General features: G+C 44.3%; 1 protein-coding gene across 2 annotated transcripts in view; it reads right to left on the bottom strand.

Moving 5' to 3' along the window:
* Positions 1-8,186: 8,186 nt before the first annotated feature.
* CAMSAP1 (calmodulin regulated spectrin associated protein 1) overlaps positions 8,187-18,363 on the bottom strand; it is a 43,298-nt gene continuing 33,121 nt past the window's right edge. For both annotated transcript variants that reach the window (XM_075185782.1, XM_075185783.1), the window contains 3 exons: positions 18,178-18,293; positions 10,189-10,307; positions 8,187-10,099 (listed from right to left, as the gene is read on the bottom strand). In XM_075185782.1, coding sequence (XP_075041883.1) covers positions 9,797-10,099; positions 10,189-10,307; positions 18,178-18,293 — 538 coding nt within the window. In that variant the 3' untranslated portion in view covers positions 8,187-9,796. The remainder of the gene's footprint in view (positions 10,100-10,188; positions 10,308-18,177; positions 18,294-18,363) is intronic.

Genomic DNA, 18,363 nt, shown 5'->3' with positions numbered 1-18,363 from the left:
GAGTACAAAGTAGAAAGGTACACTCTCAGCGGTTCAAGCAGCAGACCTATTAATATGCCAACTATAGGAAAAATATCAACTTTCAATTGCAAATAAATCATCAATACACTGAATATTAAAATCCGATGAAACCCTTTTTAGGCACGCAATGAATAGGCTAAAGAGACAGCATCTGTATACACCAATAGAAAAACGAAAAAAAAAAAACACCTGAAACAGAAAAGTGCTGCTAAGATTATTCCTATTGCGAATTGACAGAAATATAAAGATTGAGATGTTTTTGTTGGCAGTAGATCCACGGTTAACACACAGACACGTAGCGTAGGCCTGTGGACACTTCATAGTCATTTAGAAACATAATGGAATACATTGGCAGGAAGGGACTAAAGAAAAAGGACACAATTCTGCATTATCTTACATGTCCAGAAAGCTTATTTTTATGTTTAGCTTAATATCAGTGGGCTCCTGCATATATTATATTATATTATGCAGCACTAAGCAGAGAATATTACATACGTCAGGCTGCGACTTTAGTAAAAGCCGGTTTTGGAGGCCAGATCAGCCCAGTGACAATCTCACCAGCCTCTTTGGACAGGTGATTTGGAGTGTGCTCAGATCTAAGCAGTGCAGCCTAGTTCCTGCCCTTTGTTTCTTGCCTGGTCGCACTCTGTAAGCGGGATATCTCTGGCACTAATCTGTGCCAAACCAGGAACATCTGGGCTCCCTAGAGCACTTATAAAAACAAAGAGATTATCAAAATAAAGTCAGACGCCTGATTGATTAGACTTTAACAGCCACAAGGACCAGCGTACTGTTCATCAGCAGAGGTTCCGGGGCCGCTCAGAAACATCAAGTACAGATGGGGTTTTCCATTGAGCATTCAGATCCTTAGTGATCCCTAGGGATCTAGACCACTTTTGGTCTCCAGAAGATAGCACTTCCTGACGGACAAATTAACTTAATTGAAACCAGCAATTCTTCCACAACTGGAGAAATAGTAACCGGTATGACAGAACAGCAGAGATTCCAAATCCCAACGCAAGCACCAATGAAGTGGGTGATACTTGAGGGACTCGGACCACTTGTCTGTGAAAAACTCTTTATAGTTCTATAATGTTCTCATTATAAGCAGAGTTACATCATCTCCCCATAGTTACCTGTCACCCCCGGGGACTGGGTGGTGTCTCCGGAGCTGAACTGGTGGCTACGTGCACAAAGCTGGCTGGTCTCAGAGGGAAGGAACAAGGTGGTGGTTACTGAGAGTCCGGGAGATAATATGAGTGGCACAGGAGACAGGCAGGAAGTCAAGAGTAGCAAGAAGGTGATCAAATTAGCAAAGAAGACCGGACTGGAACAGAAATGCTGACCCTAACCCTAATGTTGACACCGGAATGGAATCAGAATGGTACCTGAATGGAACCAGAATGTTGAAACTGGAACGGTACCAGAATGAAACCGGAAACTAAATGCTGGAACTGAACTGGCATGCTGAAACCAGAATGCTGGAGCATTAATGTTGAGACCGGAATGATGGAATTGGAGCGATACCAGAATGTTGAAACCAAAATGAAACGGAATTGCAACGGAACTGGAATGCTGGTACCAGAATGGTAAAACCAGAACGGAACCAGGATGCTGGAGCCGGACACAACTGAAATGCTGGAGTCGGAACACTGGGCCTGAAACCGGAATGGTAGGGAATGCTGGAACTGGAACGGTACCGGAATATTGAAACCAAAATGTAAAGGAATGGCTATGGCACTGGAATACTGGAAAGCTGGACACGGAACAGAACTGGACCGCTGGAGCCGGAACAAAACCGGACCACTGTATTCAGAACATACCCAGAATGCTGTAGCCAGAACAGAACTGAAATGCTGGAACCAGAATTCTGGACCCGAAACTTGAATGCTGTAGCCGGAACACTGGACCTGGAAAGGAACAATAGGGAATGCTGGAACGGAACCAGAATGCTAAAACGGAATGGTAGAACCAGAACAGAATCAGAATTCAGGAATCAGCATGCTGGAGCCAGAATAGAACAGGAATACCGGAACGCTTGACCTGGAACAGAACAGGAATTCTGTAACTGGAACGCTACCGGAATGTTGAAACCAAAATGTAAAGGAATGGCACTGGAATACTGGAAAGCTGGACCCGGAACAGAACCAGAATACTGGAGCCAGAACGGAACCGGAATGCTGGGACTAGAACCGGAATATTGAAACCGAAACGGAAAAGAATTGCAATGGAACCAGAACTGAACCGGGACACTAGAGCCAGAATCGGAATGCTGGAGCCGGGACATAACCAAAATGCCGGAACGGAACTGGAATGCTGGACCCAAAACAGAACCGAAATACTGCAGCCGGAACAGAACCAGACTGCTGCTGCCAGAACGGGACTGTAAATCTGGAGCCGGAACTTAGCAGAACAGAACTTGAATTCTGTAGCCGGAACAGAAACGGACCGCTGGAGCCGGAACAGAATTGAAATGCTGGAACCGGAATTCTGGACCCGGAACTTGAATGCTGTAGCCGGAACTCTGGACCTGGAAAGGAACAGTAGGGAATGCTGGAACTGGAACGGAACCAGAGTGCTGAAACCGGAATGGTAGAACCAGAACAGAATCAGGATTCTGGAATCAGCATGCTGGAACCGGAATGCTGGACCCAGAACAGAACAGGAAAACCAGAACGCTGAACCTGGAACAGAAACGGAATGGTGGAAGCAGAATGCTTTAGCCGGAAGATAACCAAAATGCAGAAACCAGAATTCAAGACACGGAACGCAAACTGAATGTTGGAGCCAGAACACACCCAGAATGCTGTAGTTTAAACGGACCCAGAATGCTGTAGCTGGCACAGAACTGAAATGCTGGATCCGGAACATAACTACAACGCTTAAGCCGGAACAGAACCAAAATGTAGGAACCAGAATTCTGGACCCGAAACAAAACCAGAATGCTGTAGCCGGAATACTGGACCTGGAAAGGAACAGTACGGAACGGTGCGGGATGTTGGAACTGGAGCTAAAACAGAACCGGAAAACCGGAACACTGGAACCAAAACAGATCCAGAAAGCTGGAACCGGAACATAACCAGAACGCTTTAGCTGAAACGCTGGAGCCGGAATAAATGCTGTAGCCGGAACTGAACCAGAATGCTGGAACGGAACACAACAGATGGCTTTAGCTGGAACCAGAACAGTATGGAATGCTGGAACTGGAACAGTAACACAAGAACAGAATCGGAATTCTGGAACCAGAATGCTTGAACCGGAATGGTAGAAACATAACAGAAACGGAATGCCGGAACCCTGGACCCAGGGATCCGGAACTCATTCCGGGGAAAAATTCCCGGAATTCCGGAACGGAACCCTGGACCCGGAAATTCCCGGGTCCAGGGTTCCCTAATTCCGGAACGAATGGATCCAGAACGAGTTCCGGAACTAACGGATCCGGAATGCCAGAACGGAGCCGTAACTGGACCTAACCGGCGCTGCGGAAACCTTGTGGCGCCCTACAAATAAACGATAATAATAACCAAATACTGGAACGGTACCCGCATGTCGGGAACACCTGACCAGACCCAAAACAGAAAAGCTGGAGCTGCACCATAATCGGAATGCTGGAACGGAACACCTGACCAGACCCGGAATGGAACAGATCCGATTGCCAGACCTGGAACAGAACCTGAATGCCAAGACCAGGAACGGAAAAGCTGGAGCTGCAACATAACTGGAATTCCAGAACAGAGCCGGAACACTGGAGCCAGAGCGAAAGCGTAATGTTGTAGTCGGAACGGATCCGGCGTGCTGTATCTGGAATGGAACCGGAACACTGGACCTGAAACCAGCATACTGAACCAGGAATGTCAACACCGACATGGAATGGAATCGCAATGGAACTGGAATAGTAGAACCATAACAGAATCGGAATTCTGGAATAAGAATGCTGCAAGCGGGAATCTGAATGGAACCGAAATGTTGGAACTGGAACAGGATCGTAATGCTGGAACTGAGTAGACTGCTAGAAACCAGGTTTGGTGTCTCAGTAATCAACATTGCACTGGAAATCCTTTTATGGTAACTGCTATCCGAGGACTGGAGGATGCAGAAAGGCTGCGGACCACTGGGACAGCGGAGGGGTAACATCCCAATGCATGACATTAGTACCCCCCCTTCCCCTTTTGTGGGTGGACCCTGGACATCTCTCTTTGGCTTCAAAGGGAATCTTGCATGGAAGATACGGCCAAGCGTGGAGCATATACATCAGTGGCTCGTTCTTCTGGACCGTGACCTCTCTTATCGATAAGATGATGAATGCGTGAATTGAGCATCTTTTCTACTTCCACTCCTCACTCCGTTTGGATTTTAGGGGGCAGATTCAATTGACCAAGTTACTCGTGAAAGTAACGCGGCCTGCGCACTATTTCAGTTAGTACGATAATTTCAACGCTGAGTTTTGCTCGCAGCTCACGAGTAACGCATCCAATTGATTTCCCCCTGGGAGTCTTGGGAGTGTAGAATGAAACCCATTCACGATCAACGGCTTCAACAAGGATATGTGGAAGGAGCTTGGGTTTCGCAGGAATTGGAGTTTGAAAGCTGCTGGATTGATGACTCGCTCTATGGGAAATGGACCAATGTAGCGAGGGACATGATGTAACGATCCGCGGCTTCCACAGGCTGCGTCCCGGCTGTCGTAGCAACAGCCAGAACTTCACTTCCTCCCTCTGGAGTCCCGGCCATCACCATGGCAAAGGCCAGGACGCCTTCTAATCAGCGCCGCATCCCGGCAACACATGGCAGCTGGGCGCGTGTGCATTAGTTATAATCAAGTCTGCGGGCTAGTGAGCTTTTTATAGTATTTATTAAGCAGCACCTGGGGCTAATCATGTGATATTCTATCCTGGTTCCTGATTGGCTGCATTTAGTATTTAAGGCAGAGAGGGCTTAGCCTCCCTGCCGGTTATAGCGTTTACAGTCTGAGTTGGCTGCTGACCTTGATTGATCGACAGTTGTGACCCTTGCCTGTATTTTGGACCTCGCCTGTTGCCCTGACCTTTGCATGAATCCGTAACTCCTCGTCTCCTTCTACCATCTCTCCCCGGCTCCCGGCGGGTGCGCACATCTCAGAACACCGCCGGACAGCGGCAGCTCCCTCCTCAGCCGCGCAGTAGGAGATCAGAACACAGGTTACTAGTTATGTTGATATATTTTCTCGTACGCAGTGTACAATTACTTTTAACCATCCTTCCCTGTACTGTGGGCACTACTATATACCATAATATGATATAGGGACACTAGTGTGTGGCATAATTTGAGCTGGGGGCAGTACAGCAAATTTTTTAATGTTTAAACACTGAATTTGTTGAAGGTACCAATAAATATAAGCTTAAGTCTAGCCTTCTGATCCCCCCACAACCTAGTCCCGGGCTGTGGCGCTCTCGGGGTTTGTCGCACTCTTTTCATAAACTCCAGGAATGGTTGGTACCATCTCATCCGGATGAAGAATATCTGAGAATGTTCTTGCCTCATTTTCCATCCTCTCCTCAACACAACCTACCCCACCCCCTTACTCTCCACCTTCCCAAATCTGTTCTAATTGTATCCATAACATTACTGAAGATCTATGTACATGGCATAAACAATGACTTCCTTATTCTTCTAGAGACACTATCTGACCGTCTTAAGTAAAACAAGCTTAGAACGGCGGCTCCAGTTCAGTTTACAGAGAAAATGAGAAAAAAACAAAAACAAATATTAACAAACATATTTAAAGACATAAACAGCGTAACTAGAATTCTTTGTTTAGGTAGAAACACAATATGCTGACAGTGTTCTACTTAATCAGCATATTGTAAACCGGTTACAGAGGGCACTGAGTGAAAGAGGGAAGCTACAGTGTACAGATCAGAATGTTGTACCCCCCTCTGCTGTGACTACAGACAGCAACTGATGAAGCATCTCCAGTTTCATGTACGGACAAGATCAGTTATCTCCTGGACTGGTTAATATTTTACTGCAGTGTTTCAGATTACAGGTATATAGAAATCAATGGTACAAATGATTTAACACTGGTTTAAAGAAAATAAATAAAAAGCTATTTGCAAATACTGTTAAGTTTGCAAAACATTCTCTTAAACAAGCTGCAGATCCCATGTCAAGAGATGAATTTAAAACCAACAAATGCAACTAAAACATAGATGCATTTATATCACTGTATCAGTGATACCAAGGGTCAGGGATTTCATAAGAAACATGACAACATGCATTAAACAACATTCCACTTTTTGATGCATGAAACTTTGTTTCATGAAGAGATGCGTTTGACAGCATGATCCTTTCTGCACTAGTTTGGAAGGAAAATCAGATTGTTAATTTTCTTAATTAGCTGTTCTAATAGTCCGTCCCCTTTAATACTTATTTACAAGAAGGGGTGGTTCAGCTGAAATACTCTGTGCTGATGGACCTGCTGTGTGTCTCATGCTTTAAAGAGAAAGAAAGTGGGCTTTTCAGTAATGCACCGAAATGTGTTTACATTGAACATGGAGAATGGAAAGGGACGCAGGAGATATCGCTCACGTGTCACCAGCTTTATACTGGATAAACTTATTTTTGTAATCTCAGCTCCTATATACACTGACAAAAAAATGGAAAAATAATCCTGCTATATTAAAGGTCAGAGACTAAGGCTGTGGGACTGACTTTCACACAAATATGGCAGCACTCGGCAACAAGAAACTTCACCCCAAGGTTCCCTGACAGAATGGCAGGACATGGCACATGTGACATGCCCGGTTACCAGGCAAGCACAACTGAGTAGAATTAATGCCAAAAAGGCCACAAAGAAGACGTATTATTATTATTATTTATAACATAACTCCTCCTCTCCTTCAATATTTAAAATAAATAATAAGTGTTTGTTCACCAAAATCCTAAATACACTTTTCAAGAAATGAATGACAGTGACTACCAGCAATATTGTAGGGATTTGTGGGCTTTAGGAACCAGAAGTGACATTTGATAGAGAACGGTTTGGTTTGTTAGGTCAGATAATGGAAAACGACCATTATGAAAATATACTTCACTCGTTTAGTATTTACTTCTTACATTTGCTGTATGAAGCTCTTACCTTCAGTACATTGCAGCATGTGAGGGGGTTCTTGTGTTCTAATGAAATAAAGTGCAGACATGTCAATATCTCGCCCATGGCAGGATAGGAGACTAAATATACAATTCATTTTGAATATTACTATTGCAAATAAGTTTCTTCCTTTCATACCGCAGACTTACAATGTATACGGCCTAACTCATACAGAACTAATATTACCCAAAACAACCACAACACAGGAAGGTGGTCCATCGTTAATGACTATTACTATCTTACAAAGGGTTGAGAACTACCACACACATTATGTTTATGATAAGTTATAGCAGAGGAGATTCATGAAAGATGCAGAACAAAGGACACACAAGTGTAACTACCCTGGATTAATAAACTGAAATGCAATATTTTGGTTTGCTCCAAATGTATAGCAAAACAATATGCATCTGTAACAGTTTAAAAGCAAATGAAGTAGATGATCTGATCAAAGATATTTTTACTCTTCACAAAACGTATGTAGTGCCTGCAAGAAGTACATTTTAGGCCCTATTTTCTCTTTTGATACCACACAATTACTCCACATATAACAGCTTCCATTGCACAGAGTTTTAGTAGGATGTATGAAATAATTCTCCTCTGCAGCAGAATAACCAACAAAACATCAAACATTCATTTTCCCAAACTAGAACAATGGTTGGAGTCCGTCCATCCGTGTGATGGACTTGTTGCCGTAGAGATGGAAGGATAGAATGCTCCGGATTGGCTGTCATTTATGTGTGTGGCCCCTTCTCCTGCAGAGCCCCCTCACACACAAAATAAAGTATCAGACCAGGGAGGGAGCTACACTTAAGGCCACCAGAGAAGGGGAAAAAACACTTTAAATAATTTGCATTGGAGAGGTGACGACGCATTTCACACCCACACATAGAACAGATGTGATGAATTAAACGCACACGATTTAATGAATGGGGGAGGAAAATAAACTAACACACAACAAAGTAGATCTGGCTGTTACAGTATCTACAGATGAGGACATAAAATGTAGACATAAAGAAAGAAAAAAAATGGAACTAGATACATTATTTAATTTTATTTAATTTCAGTGCTTTCATAAAATAAATATGGAATTAAATATCCACGGTGAGGGGTGGGGGACACAGGCATGGGAGAAGCATGATAACAAAATGTATTTCTGCACTGTAGACTTATAAAGCTTTCGGTTATATACAGAAACATGAACAAGTATATACAGAACTGCAGCAATCTCCATGTTACTACGCAGAGAGGCCGGAGATTTACCTACAGCCAACCTGCTCTCTGCCTGGACAGTACAATATAATAGAACCATTTAATATTTAAGCCGGCTGTGGCAGCCGGTGGCTTAAGCTTGCCCTGCCAGCCACGGGTTGAGGAAGCCTGCTGTAAAGTAATTAAGTGTCTTCTTCAGTACCAGCTTCATTCAAGTAATACTTCAAACATTTACAAACCAAAAAGGTAATACTCTCAAAAAAATATATTAAATATTTCTGGTGAAAGCTTTAATTTAAAGTGTAACATAACAATGGAATTCACATCATGTTTAGTGAAATTGTACAGAAAAGAAAAATGTCCAAAGTGCATTAAATAAAATAACTAAGAAAGCATTTAGTGTTTGCTTGCATTGAAAGACGGAACGCAGTAAGACGCCGTCCTGATTGTAAGCATGAAAACCATCAACTCCGTTATTTGACTGAGAACCAGATTTCCTTTTTAATGAGAAAGCAAAATAATTTTTCGCTTTTTAGAATATAGTCACCCCCCAAAAAATAAGGTCAAAGGCGCACACTCTCTTTTCTAACGTGTGCTTTCTTGTTGAGAACACAGCAACAAATAAGATTACATGTCAACATCATAAAACCATTAAAAAGGACCGATTAGTTCTCTGTAAGTGCACCATCATAATGTATGTAGGAAGGAGTACCGTGCCGAGAGTGAAACGCATCTTCTATACCATACAGTCTGCAGCAAATACCACTGTACCGCCGGGTACCTGAAAATGAAGCTTAAATAAAATGATGGTCAGATGAATATTCCTTCTATTCCGGAACAGACATTTATTTTAGTGTACGATTCCTATACGTCAGTCAGACTTGTTTTTGGGGATACGATTTCCCCACCAGCAGCTAAAAGGCCAGCAGTAAATACAACAGTTTCTAGATGTTCTATTCCGGCTGCTGGATATTGGTTCAGGCAACTTCCGGCCACTGGACTCATGGGGGATTGTACAGGATTAGGAGCACTTCAAGTAAACGGAAATCCACTTGGTAAAACGTTGCAGCATGCAGCGTACCCCTCCTACAGAAAGAGGAAAGTCAGCTTTGCTTTTCACGGCAGACATCACTCATTCATTCCTGGGAAGGTGAAGTTGAAGAATAATAATAATAATTATAAAAAATGAACACTTGCTTTGATGAGACTGTTTGGTGACGAGTTATATGGATCTACAACAGCTATGATCATTATTTCATTGTCTGTGTAAAACGCTCATTAAAATTCCCTTTGGATGAAAGAAAATAACAGGAAAAAAAAAAAAAAAAGAACCAAAAATAAAAGAAAACATTCAAAGTGCTGCGCTGTATCCACGGGGAAAAGGCGGAAACATTTTCTGTAAAACCAGCGTAAATAGTCGCATCTCCTCGCTGAGCGTCACTTGTTCAGTGGACTCTTCTTTGGCAACGCGGGCCGCTTGGCTTGCCACAAGTGGTTATGGATGGTTATGGCATCAACGCTGACCGACATGGTTTTGGCGGGGATGACGGTAAACTGTTTTCTGTCTGAACTGTACTTGTAAAGTTTATCGATCATTTTCTTGTTGATGCTTTTAGGACCCGTTCCGGTCAGTTTACAGATTTCTTCCGAGTCCGGGAAATAGGAATAAAGTGCACGGAACTGGCAGCCAGCGTCACGGAAGAGGATGAGGAAGTGGTTGGAATCGCTCCTTTCTAGATCCTGTATAGAAGGACATAAAGACAGGAGTCAGGTCGGCACTTTCCCCTTAGGCACACATACATATATATATATAAATCTATATCACTTACATCCAAGGTTGAATTCTTCACGGATTCGTTTACCTTCCCAGCAAGGCAGCAGTGGGATATAGCGTTGTGTATAATTGGTTTATTGGACTTGCTGCTCGGCTCCTTATAAAGTTTTGGACCTACAAGAACATCAGTAACAACAATGTAAAATATGAATTTACAAAGAGTTTATAATGAGACTGTACTGTGACTAGAACTATGGAGGACGTCATCAAATGTATATTCAAAACAGAGGTATGTATGAATTAGAAGCAGAGTCTACAGCTTTCAGGGTTTCTTCTTATGTTTAATTGACAATTATTAATGGATTTTTTTTTTTCATATTAAAATATCTATCTATCTATCTATATATCTATATCATTTTTTCTAAAAACACCAATGTCTTGTGTTCATGAAATACAGAATACACCTGGAAGGACTGTAAATAACAGAAATGCTGATAATATAAAGAACAAACCAGCAGAACGTGCAGACTTATTACATCACTATATTCCGCCATAAACAGGAGTATTGTATTTCAGCTGCTGAATGGTTCTCGGATGAGACTGAACATCAATGTGACACAATATATTCAGTACATACCGCATAGGAAACAATTTAAATATAAATCTATTATTTTAAAACAACAACACATTGTGCTCTCCAGGGGCTCCCGGTATAATATATTACTATTGGGGAAAAGATTTTATTCAGTTTGACAACTACAACAGCTGGTCGTTTTGTTTATGGAAACACTGTATCGCTAAATTGTTGCGTACAAATATTTTATTCATATTGCCTCGCTAATGTTACATCTGTTTGGTATTGTATGATCACTTTGATGGACCTCATTTTTTTTACTATTTGATCTGCTGTAAAAGAGGATTTATGTACTTACGTTAAATCCGTTTCTCTGATTCCATCTGGGGGACACTGCTTACCATGGGTTGTGGGAGGGAGCTTGGGGAGTTGGCACCTAACTAGTTAACTTTAGTACTGCCGACAGACCCCTCCCCTCTACAATCCCCCTGCCCCCTCTTGTTCAGTTAATTAAAAAGCCCAAGGAGGAAAGGCCAGTCAAACAAGAGGATACAGAGGAAAGGCAGAAGGGAGGGATCGCAGTGTCCCCCAGACGGAATCAGAGAAACAGATTTAACGTAAGTACATAAATCCTATTTTCTCTTTCATCCAGTCTGGGGGACACTGCTTACCATGGGGATGTTCTAAAGCAGCCCCCTAAGGATGGGACTACTCTGAAAATCCCGCTCGTAAAGCACTACGAGCGAAATTTGCATCCGCTGATGCAAATACATTAAACTGGTAAAATTTTGTAAATGTATGAACAGAGGACCAGGTGGCTGCCCTGCAAAGCTGGTCTGCAGAAGCCCCATTTCTCGCTGCCCACGACGCCCCTACCAATCTGGTGGAATGGGCCGTAAGTCTCTCCGGCACAGGACGGTTAGCCTTTATGTAAGCTTGTTTAATGGTTGCCGTAATCCATCTTACAATGGACTGTTTCGAGGCTGGCCAGCCCCTCTTATTAGCATCATAAAGAACAAACAGGGAATCGGTTCGTCTAATCTGAGAAGTTCTTTTGACATAAATGCGGAGAGCCCTAACCACATCTAACTTTTCCATAGACTGCTGATCCGACTGGGAAGTAGATGAGAAGACCAGAACTACAATTTCTTGGTTCAGATGAAAAGCCGAAACTACCTTTGGAACGAAGGAAGGGAGGGTTCTTAACACCGCTCTGTCCTCGTGGAAAACCAGATATGGTTCCCGACAAGACAAAGCTCCTAATTCCGAAACCCTACGTGCAGATGCAATAGCCAAAAGAAAGAGGACCTTCCAGGTCAACCACTTTAAATCTGCACCAAGTAATGGCTCAAAGGGAGGCCCTTTAAGCATATCCAGCACCAGGTTGAGATCCCATGGTGCTGTAGGCGGAACATAGGGAGGTTGAATATGTAAGACTCCCTGAAGGAAAGTCCTAATATCTGGTAAATCTGCTAGTTTCAGATGAAAAAAACACTGAAAGAGCCGATACCTGAACTTTTAGGGAACCTAACCGAAGCCCTGCCTCCAGGCCATCCTGAAGGAAAGCCAACAAGCGAGGGAGACGAAAGCAGGATGAGGGACATGTCCTATTTTCGCACCATCTGATATAGGCTCTCCGAATCCGGTGATAGATGCGAGCTGAAACTGGCTTTCTGGCTCGCATCATAGTGTCTACTACTCTGGGGGAAAAACCTCTAGCCTTCCAGAGGCTGGCTTCAACAGCCATGCCGTTAAACTGAGCTGAGGTAAATTCTGGTGACGGAAGGGACCTTGCAGAAGCAGGTCGTCTCGTGACGGAAGAGGAATTCCCTGTCCTTCCGCCATAGAGATTATGTCCGCGTACCAGACTCGGCGCGGCCATGAGGGAGCTATCAGAATTACTGGCAGACCCCCTGCCTTACTCGTCTGAGTACGCGAGGAAGCATGGGAATCGGAGGAAATGGGTATCCCAACCTGAACTCCCATGACATTGTCATAACGTCCACTGCTACCGCTAAGGGGTCTCTTGCCCTTGTGCAGAACCTGTGAACCCTTCTGTTGTGTCTGGAGGCCATGAGATCTATGTCCGGAAGACCCCACCTCTGAACCAGAGACTGGAAAACTTCCGGATGGAGTGATCACTCTCCCGGCATCGTTTGGTTTCGACTTAAGTAGTCGGCCTCCCAATTTCTTATTCCTGGAATGTAAACTGCGGAGATTGCAGGGACATATTGTTCTGCCCAAACCAAAATTTGAGCAGCAATCTTCATTGCAGCTACACTCTTGGTTCCTCCCTGCCTGTTGACATATGCCACGGCTGTAGCATTGTCGAACTGGACTCTGACAGGGTGGCTCTGGAGGAGGGACTGGGCCCCCTGGAGGGCTAAAAGAATAGCCTTCAACTCCAGCACATTTATAGATAAGGCTGCTTCCTGAACCGACCAAAGTCCTTGGAGTCGGAGGTGCAAGATTACCACCCCCCAACCTTTTAGGCTGGCGCCTGTCGTAGCTATGATCCATGAGCATGGAGCGAAGGACCTGCCCACCCTCAAGTGATCCAGGACTAGCCACCACTGGAGCGATTCTATCGTCCCCGGAGATAGAGATATTTTCTGGAGATCCAAGCGTAGGTGGGATCCTGACCATTTCGTCAATAGATCCCACTGAAAACATCGGGAATGAGCTTGACCGAATGGAATGGTCTCGAAGGAGGCCACCATCTCACCCAGCAGCTGCATGCACAAGTGCATTGAGGGGCTGGGAGAAGGCAAGACCTGAGTTGTTACACTCTGAATAGAACTGATCTTCTCGACGGGCAGGAATACCTTTTGCTGCCTGGTGTCCATAATGAGCCCTAAGAAAACCATGCGTTGACACGGAACCATCTGAGATTTCCTTAAGTTTATTAGCCATCCATGGCCCTCGAGAACTGCCAAGGAGAGGAATAAGTGATGACGTAAGCCAGTCTCCGAGGAAGATTTGATAAGCGGGTCGTCCAAATAAGGTACTACCTGAACTCCCTGTAGGTGAAGACATGCTGCCATCACTGACATGATCTTCGTAAAAACCCTCGGCGCTGTGGAGAGGCCGAATGGGAGGGCCCAAAACGGATAGTGGTAGGATCCCACTGTGAATCTTAGGAGAGATTGATGGTGGATCCAAATGGGAACGTGGAGGTAAGCGTCCTTTATATCTATGGACGCCAAAAACTGATCCTTCTCTAAGCCGTTTATCACTGACCTCGGGGATTCCATCCGAAACTTGTCCACCCTTAAGTGCACATTGAGGCCCATTAAGTTTAAGATGGGAAGAAAGGAGCCGTCCGGCTTCTTGACAAGCAACAGGTTTGAATAGAAGCTCTGTCCTTTCTGGTAGTTTGGGACCCTGCAGATAACTCTTTGAGAAAGAAGAGAGGCGACACAATCCTGTATTGCCTGGTGTCTTGATGGATCTCGGGGTAACGGGGTTAAGAAGAAACGATGTGGAGCCGTGCCCAGCAGGTCTATCCTGTACCCCTCTGATATAATGCCCCGAATCCAAGGATCTTGAGAGGACGCTGCCCATTGCTCCTGAAACAATGACAGACGTCCCCCACTGGCGCCCTCTCCAAAAGAACAGAGTGGTCGTCAGGACGCAGGCCTCTCCTGGGTCTTGGCAGTAGAACGCCTACCTGCAAACGAGGATCTCCCCTTGGCAGAGGAGCCTCGAGAATTGGGCTGCCTGACTCTAAAGGACTGACCCCTAGGCAAGAAAGCCCCCCGAAAGGAGCTGACCCGAGGGTTACGGCTCCTACTAGGGAATACCGGCAAGGAAGTGCTTTTGCCCCCCGTTGCCTGTGAGATCAGGGTATCCAATTCCGGGCCAAACAAACCTGCTGCAGAAAAAGGAATAGTTTCCACTGACTTTTTTGATTCCGCATCTCCTTCCCAAGAAAATAGATGCAGTCTGAATAGAAGATGAAACAGCTGCTGTGTTTTGGGCCGCCTCATAAAGGTACCCCGATGCCTCCTTTAAATGCAAAGCCAGGGGAAGTAAGTCAGAGACCTGTAAGGCCTCTGCTAACTGGTCTGCGCCCATGTTTCCATGGCTCTAGCAACCCAAGCTGAAGCAAATGTGGGTCTAAAGGAAGAACCCGCAGCTGCAAATATAGATTTCAGCTGAGATTCTACCCTACGATCATTGACATCCTGCAGGGATGCTGAACCCGGGGTCGGGAGTAAAGTGTGTTTGGCCAATCGGGCTATTGGAATATCGACCTTTGGAATAGACTCCCAGCGGGCCACATCTTCCTCCTGTAACGGATACAGGGAGGAGAATCTTTTGGGTACAGAGAACCTTTTATCAGGCTGTTTCCAGGCTCCTTCAGCAATATCCTTAAGCTCTACTGAAGGTGGAAAACGGATTGCCTTTCTTTTGGCCTTCCTAAAGTGACTTCTGTCTCTAGGAGTAGGATCCTCCGGTTCTGGGAGGTCCGAAGCTTGTCTAACTGCTAAAACTAAATCATTATTAAATTGGCTTTTAGAACTTTCGTCCTGACCCAAAGGTTGAACCTGGTCAGGATCAGAATTAATTTCCCCTTCTTCCTCTGAAACCTCCTCAGAGTCTGAAAGGACCATAAGGGTATTATCAGACCTAGGACGCTTTCTTTTAGCAGGCGGGATGTTTGGGGATTCAAGTAACTGGTTTAGCTTATCCAAACCCTTTATAAATGCTGTGGACCATTGCGGTTCTGTGGGAACAGAGGCCTGGTCCGTCTGTAAAGAGGAAGGTCCTGGCATAGAGGTTCCAATAGAACCTGTGGCAGTAGGGAGGCTCAGCTGTGTACTAAGATTATTAGCCACCGAGGTTACAACACTAGACCACAACTGATTGGATTGGCAAACCATCTGAGCTAAAGAGGAAACCGACTGTGATAGGGAGGCCACCCAGGCTGGTTCCTCCGTCGGTGGGGCTGACATTTGCTGGGTTTGCGCAGGTGGGACCTCTGCTTCGCAGACAGAGCAGAGCGCCAACGAGTCCTTCTGGCCATTAGGTAATTTAACATGACATTTAGAACATGTAAAATATTTTGCAATAGGGCCCTTTCCCTTATCTGACATTTCTTAATAAAGGAAGGCACACTAATCACACAGACTAAAATTGTTACATTTAGCTGAGTAGAGAAAGAGAGATATAAATGTGTGGAGAGAGAGGTGAAACTACAAGTAATCAACTAATCTACATATAAAAGTTGTACTTGTAAAATTTTAAACACAAAATAAAACCTAAGCAAGTAGGAGAACTATAACATAATCCCTATTAGCCCCTTGTACACAGCAGTACAGAATATGTGTTTAAATAAATCAGATACTTAGCCCAAAGGCCAAACAGGGGAGAAGTCCAACAGCAGTATCCTGGTACCTGCTCCCTGAGATCTGTTCTCTCTTCCCGGGCTTCTCCTTGGCGCCAGAAGACTGGGACAGACCATCTCTCTCTCTGGAAGGAGGGGGAGCTCTATTTCTTAGCTCCCCCCCTTCAGTAATGCTGCCTCTGCAGCAATATTGTCCAAAAAGAATAAAAAGATGTATTAAATGGCAGAGTAGTGGAGACCTCCAGCGGAGGTCTCTGCAGCGGATAATACCTGATGGCCCCTCCTATGAATGAGGGGGGATCCAGGTATAGCCCCCTTCACCTCTCCTCCGTTTTTTAAAATGGCCGCCGCCAATGTAATATCCGATAACCGGCGCTCTATGCCTGCAGTGGCAGCGCCAGTTGTCAGGGAGGCTTCCAGGGGTGACAGCGGTCCGTGAGACCGCTTGTCACCCCCAATTCAGGCACCCACTCTCCTGTCAGTGAGAGCCGCTGGCTCCCATCTGACAGAGCAGTGCCTGCGCTGCCGTGCTGTGAGTGTGTTCTCTATAGTAGAACACACTCCAGCTCTGCCACCTAAAAAAAAAAGGAATAAAATAAAGAATAGAAATAAAATTACTAACAGTACTTAAAAACACTGCCCAAATCATGGGCACCTAAAAAAAACTGAACAAGAGGGGGCAGGGGGATTGTAGAGGGGAGGGGTCTGTCGGCAGTACTAAAGTTAAGGGTGTCAACTCCCCAAGCTCCCTCCACAACCCATGGTAAGCAGTGTCCCCCAGACCGGATGAAAGAGAAATACTGAATTAATGTGCAGCTCACCATCTCCTTGGTTTACCCAGCGTTTCATCATCATCATTTATTTATATAGCGCCACCAATTCCGCAGCGCTGTACAGAGAACTCACTCACATCAGTCCCTGCCCCATTGGAGCTTACAGTCTAAATTCACTAACATATACACACATGGACTGAGAGAGAGAGACATACTGACAAACACAGACAGACACACACACAGACTAGGGTCACTTTTGTTGGCAGCCAATTAACCTACCAATATGATTTTTTATATGTTTACTCACATATAAGGATATTTATTTGGAAAGGAGACTCTGGGATTCTTTTATTTCCTACTTGAATAATATTTATAACTTCGAAAATAGATTTCTAATAAGAAATCTATTTTCAGACCGGTGTAGTAATGCAGGAAGGAGCAGACTCTTATATGTCCAGGGATATCTGATAAACGGGAGTTCTATGAGAAGGAAACAGAACTGCAAACACTTGTGATCACCCAGCACAAGGTTTATAGAACGAGGATATGACCGAGAATCTCTTAATGAAGTAACACTGGAAATTGTTACTGATCAGAAAACTGACAATAATGAGTTTCTAAATGTAAAAAGGACTATTTACAAATAGAAACAATCAGGAACAATTGTACGGTGAATCCCACACGCCAAACCAAGCTTAAGGTTAAACCAACTTTTAATTTACAAAATGGTAAAACATTCAAAAGTAACTACAGCCCCAATGGGGAAATAAATCTAACAGACCTGACAGGCTGGATGGATCATGTTACCGTGTGTTTATTGTACAGTTTTATGCTTCGTGTTAACAAAATAATAAACCCGTTAAAATAACCGGACCCCTAGATTGTAATTATACTTTACTGGGAGAGATTATGACCAACAATATAAAGACAGAGACTTTACTGAACACAGGGCAGTGACCGCAAACACCTTACCCCACTTGGCAATGAAAGGGTTAGCTTGGATCCCAGAGGGGAAGCTGATATTAAAGACAGGGAGATCTACTAGACTTATATCATCAACAACATGATCCCAGCAGGGTTCAATGACATTTACGAAATTAAGGCATTTTTAGAATATTAAATAGATTTTATTGCTACACTGTTTATGAAGTGTCTGAAGTATGTTTTGATTTCTGATCTCCATTCAAATATTATTCCAGCTGTCATGAATCTTATCACAGAAGTCTAGAATCTGTTATTAGCTGCAGTAATCATGATATCGGTAACAAATACTAAAGGTTTCCGTTATATCACATTAATGCTCTTACTCACTGATGTGATTGCTACGGGGTATGGAGGAGAACCCACCTGAATACTCCGCCACTGACGCGATAGATGACGCAGTGGATGCGTTCTCCCAATCTCGCTCTGTGTTTCTGCTCTGGTGTCTGCTCGCTACAGATAACGTTTCCACCGAGTTCGCCCTGTCACAGCGGGAGGAGGACACAACATGTTAGTTTATAGACAGCACAGAGACAGGTGAGCAGAGAAGAG

The sequence above is a fragment of the Mixophyes fleayi genome, chromosome 9 (genome assembly GCF_038048845.1).
Source record: "Mixophyes fleayi isolate aMixFle1 chromosome 9, aMixFle1.hap1, whole genome shotgun sequence".
NCBI lineage: Eukaryota > Metazoa > Chordata > Amphibia > Anura > Limnodynastidae > Mixophyes > Mixophyes fleayi.
Note: the sequence above shows the minus strand (reverse complement) of the source record. Positions and strands in the feature narration are given on the sequence as shown.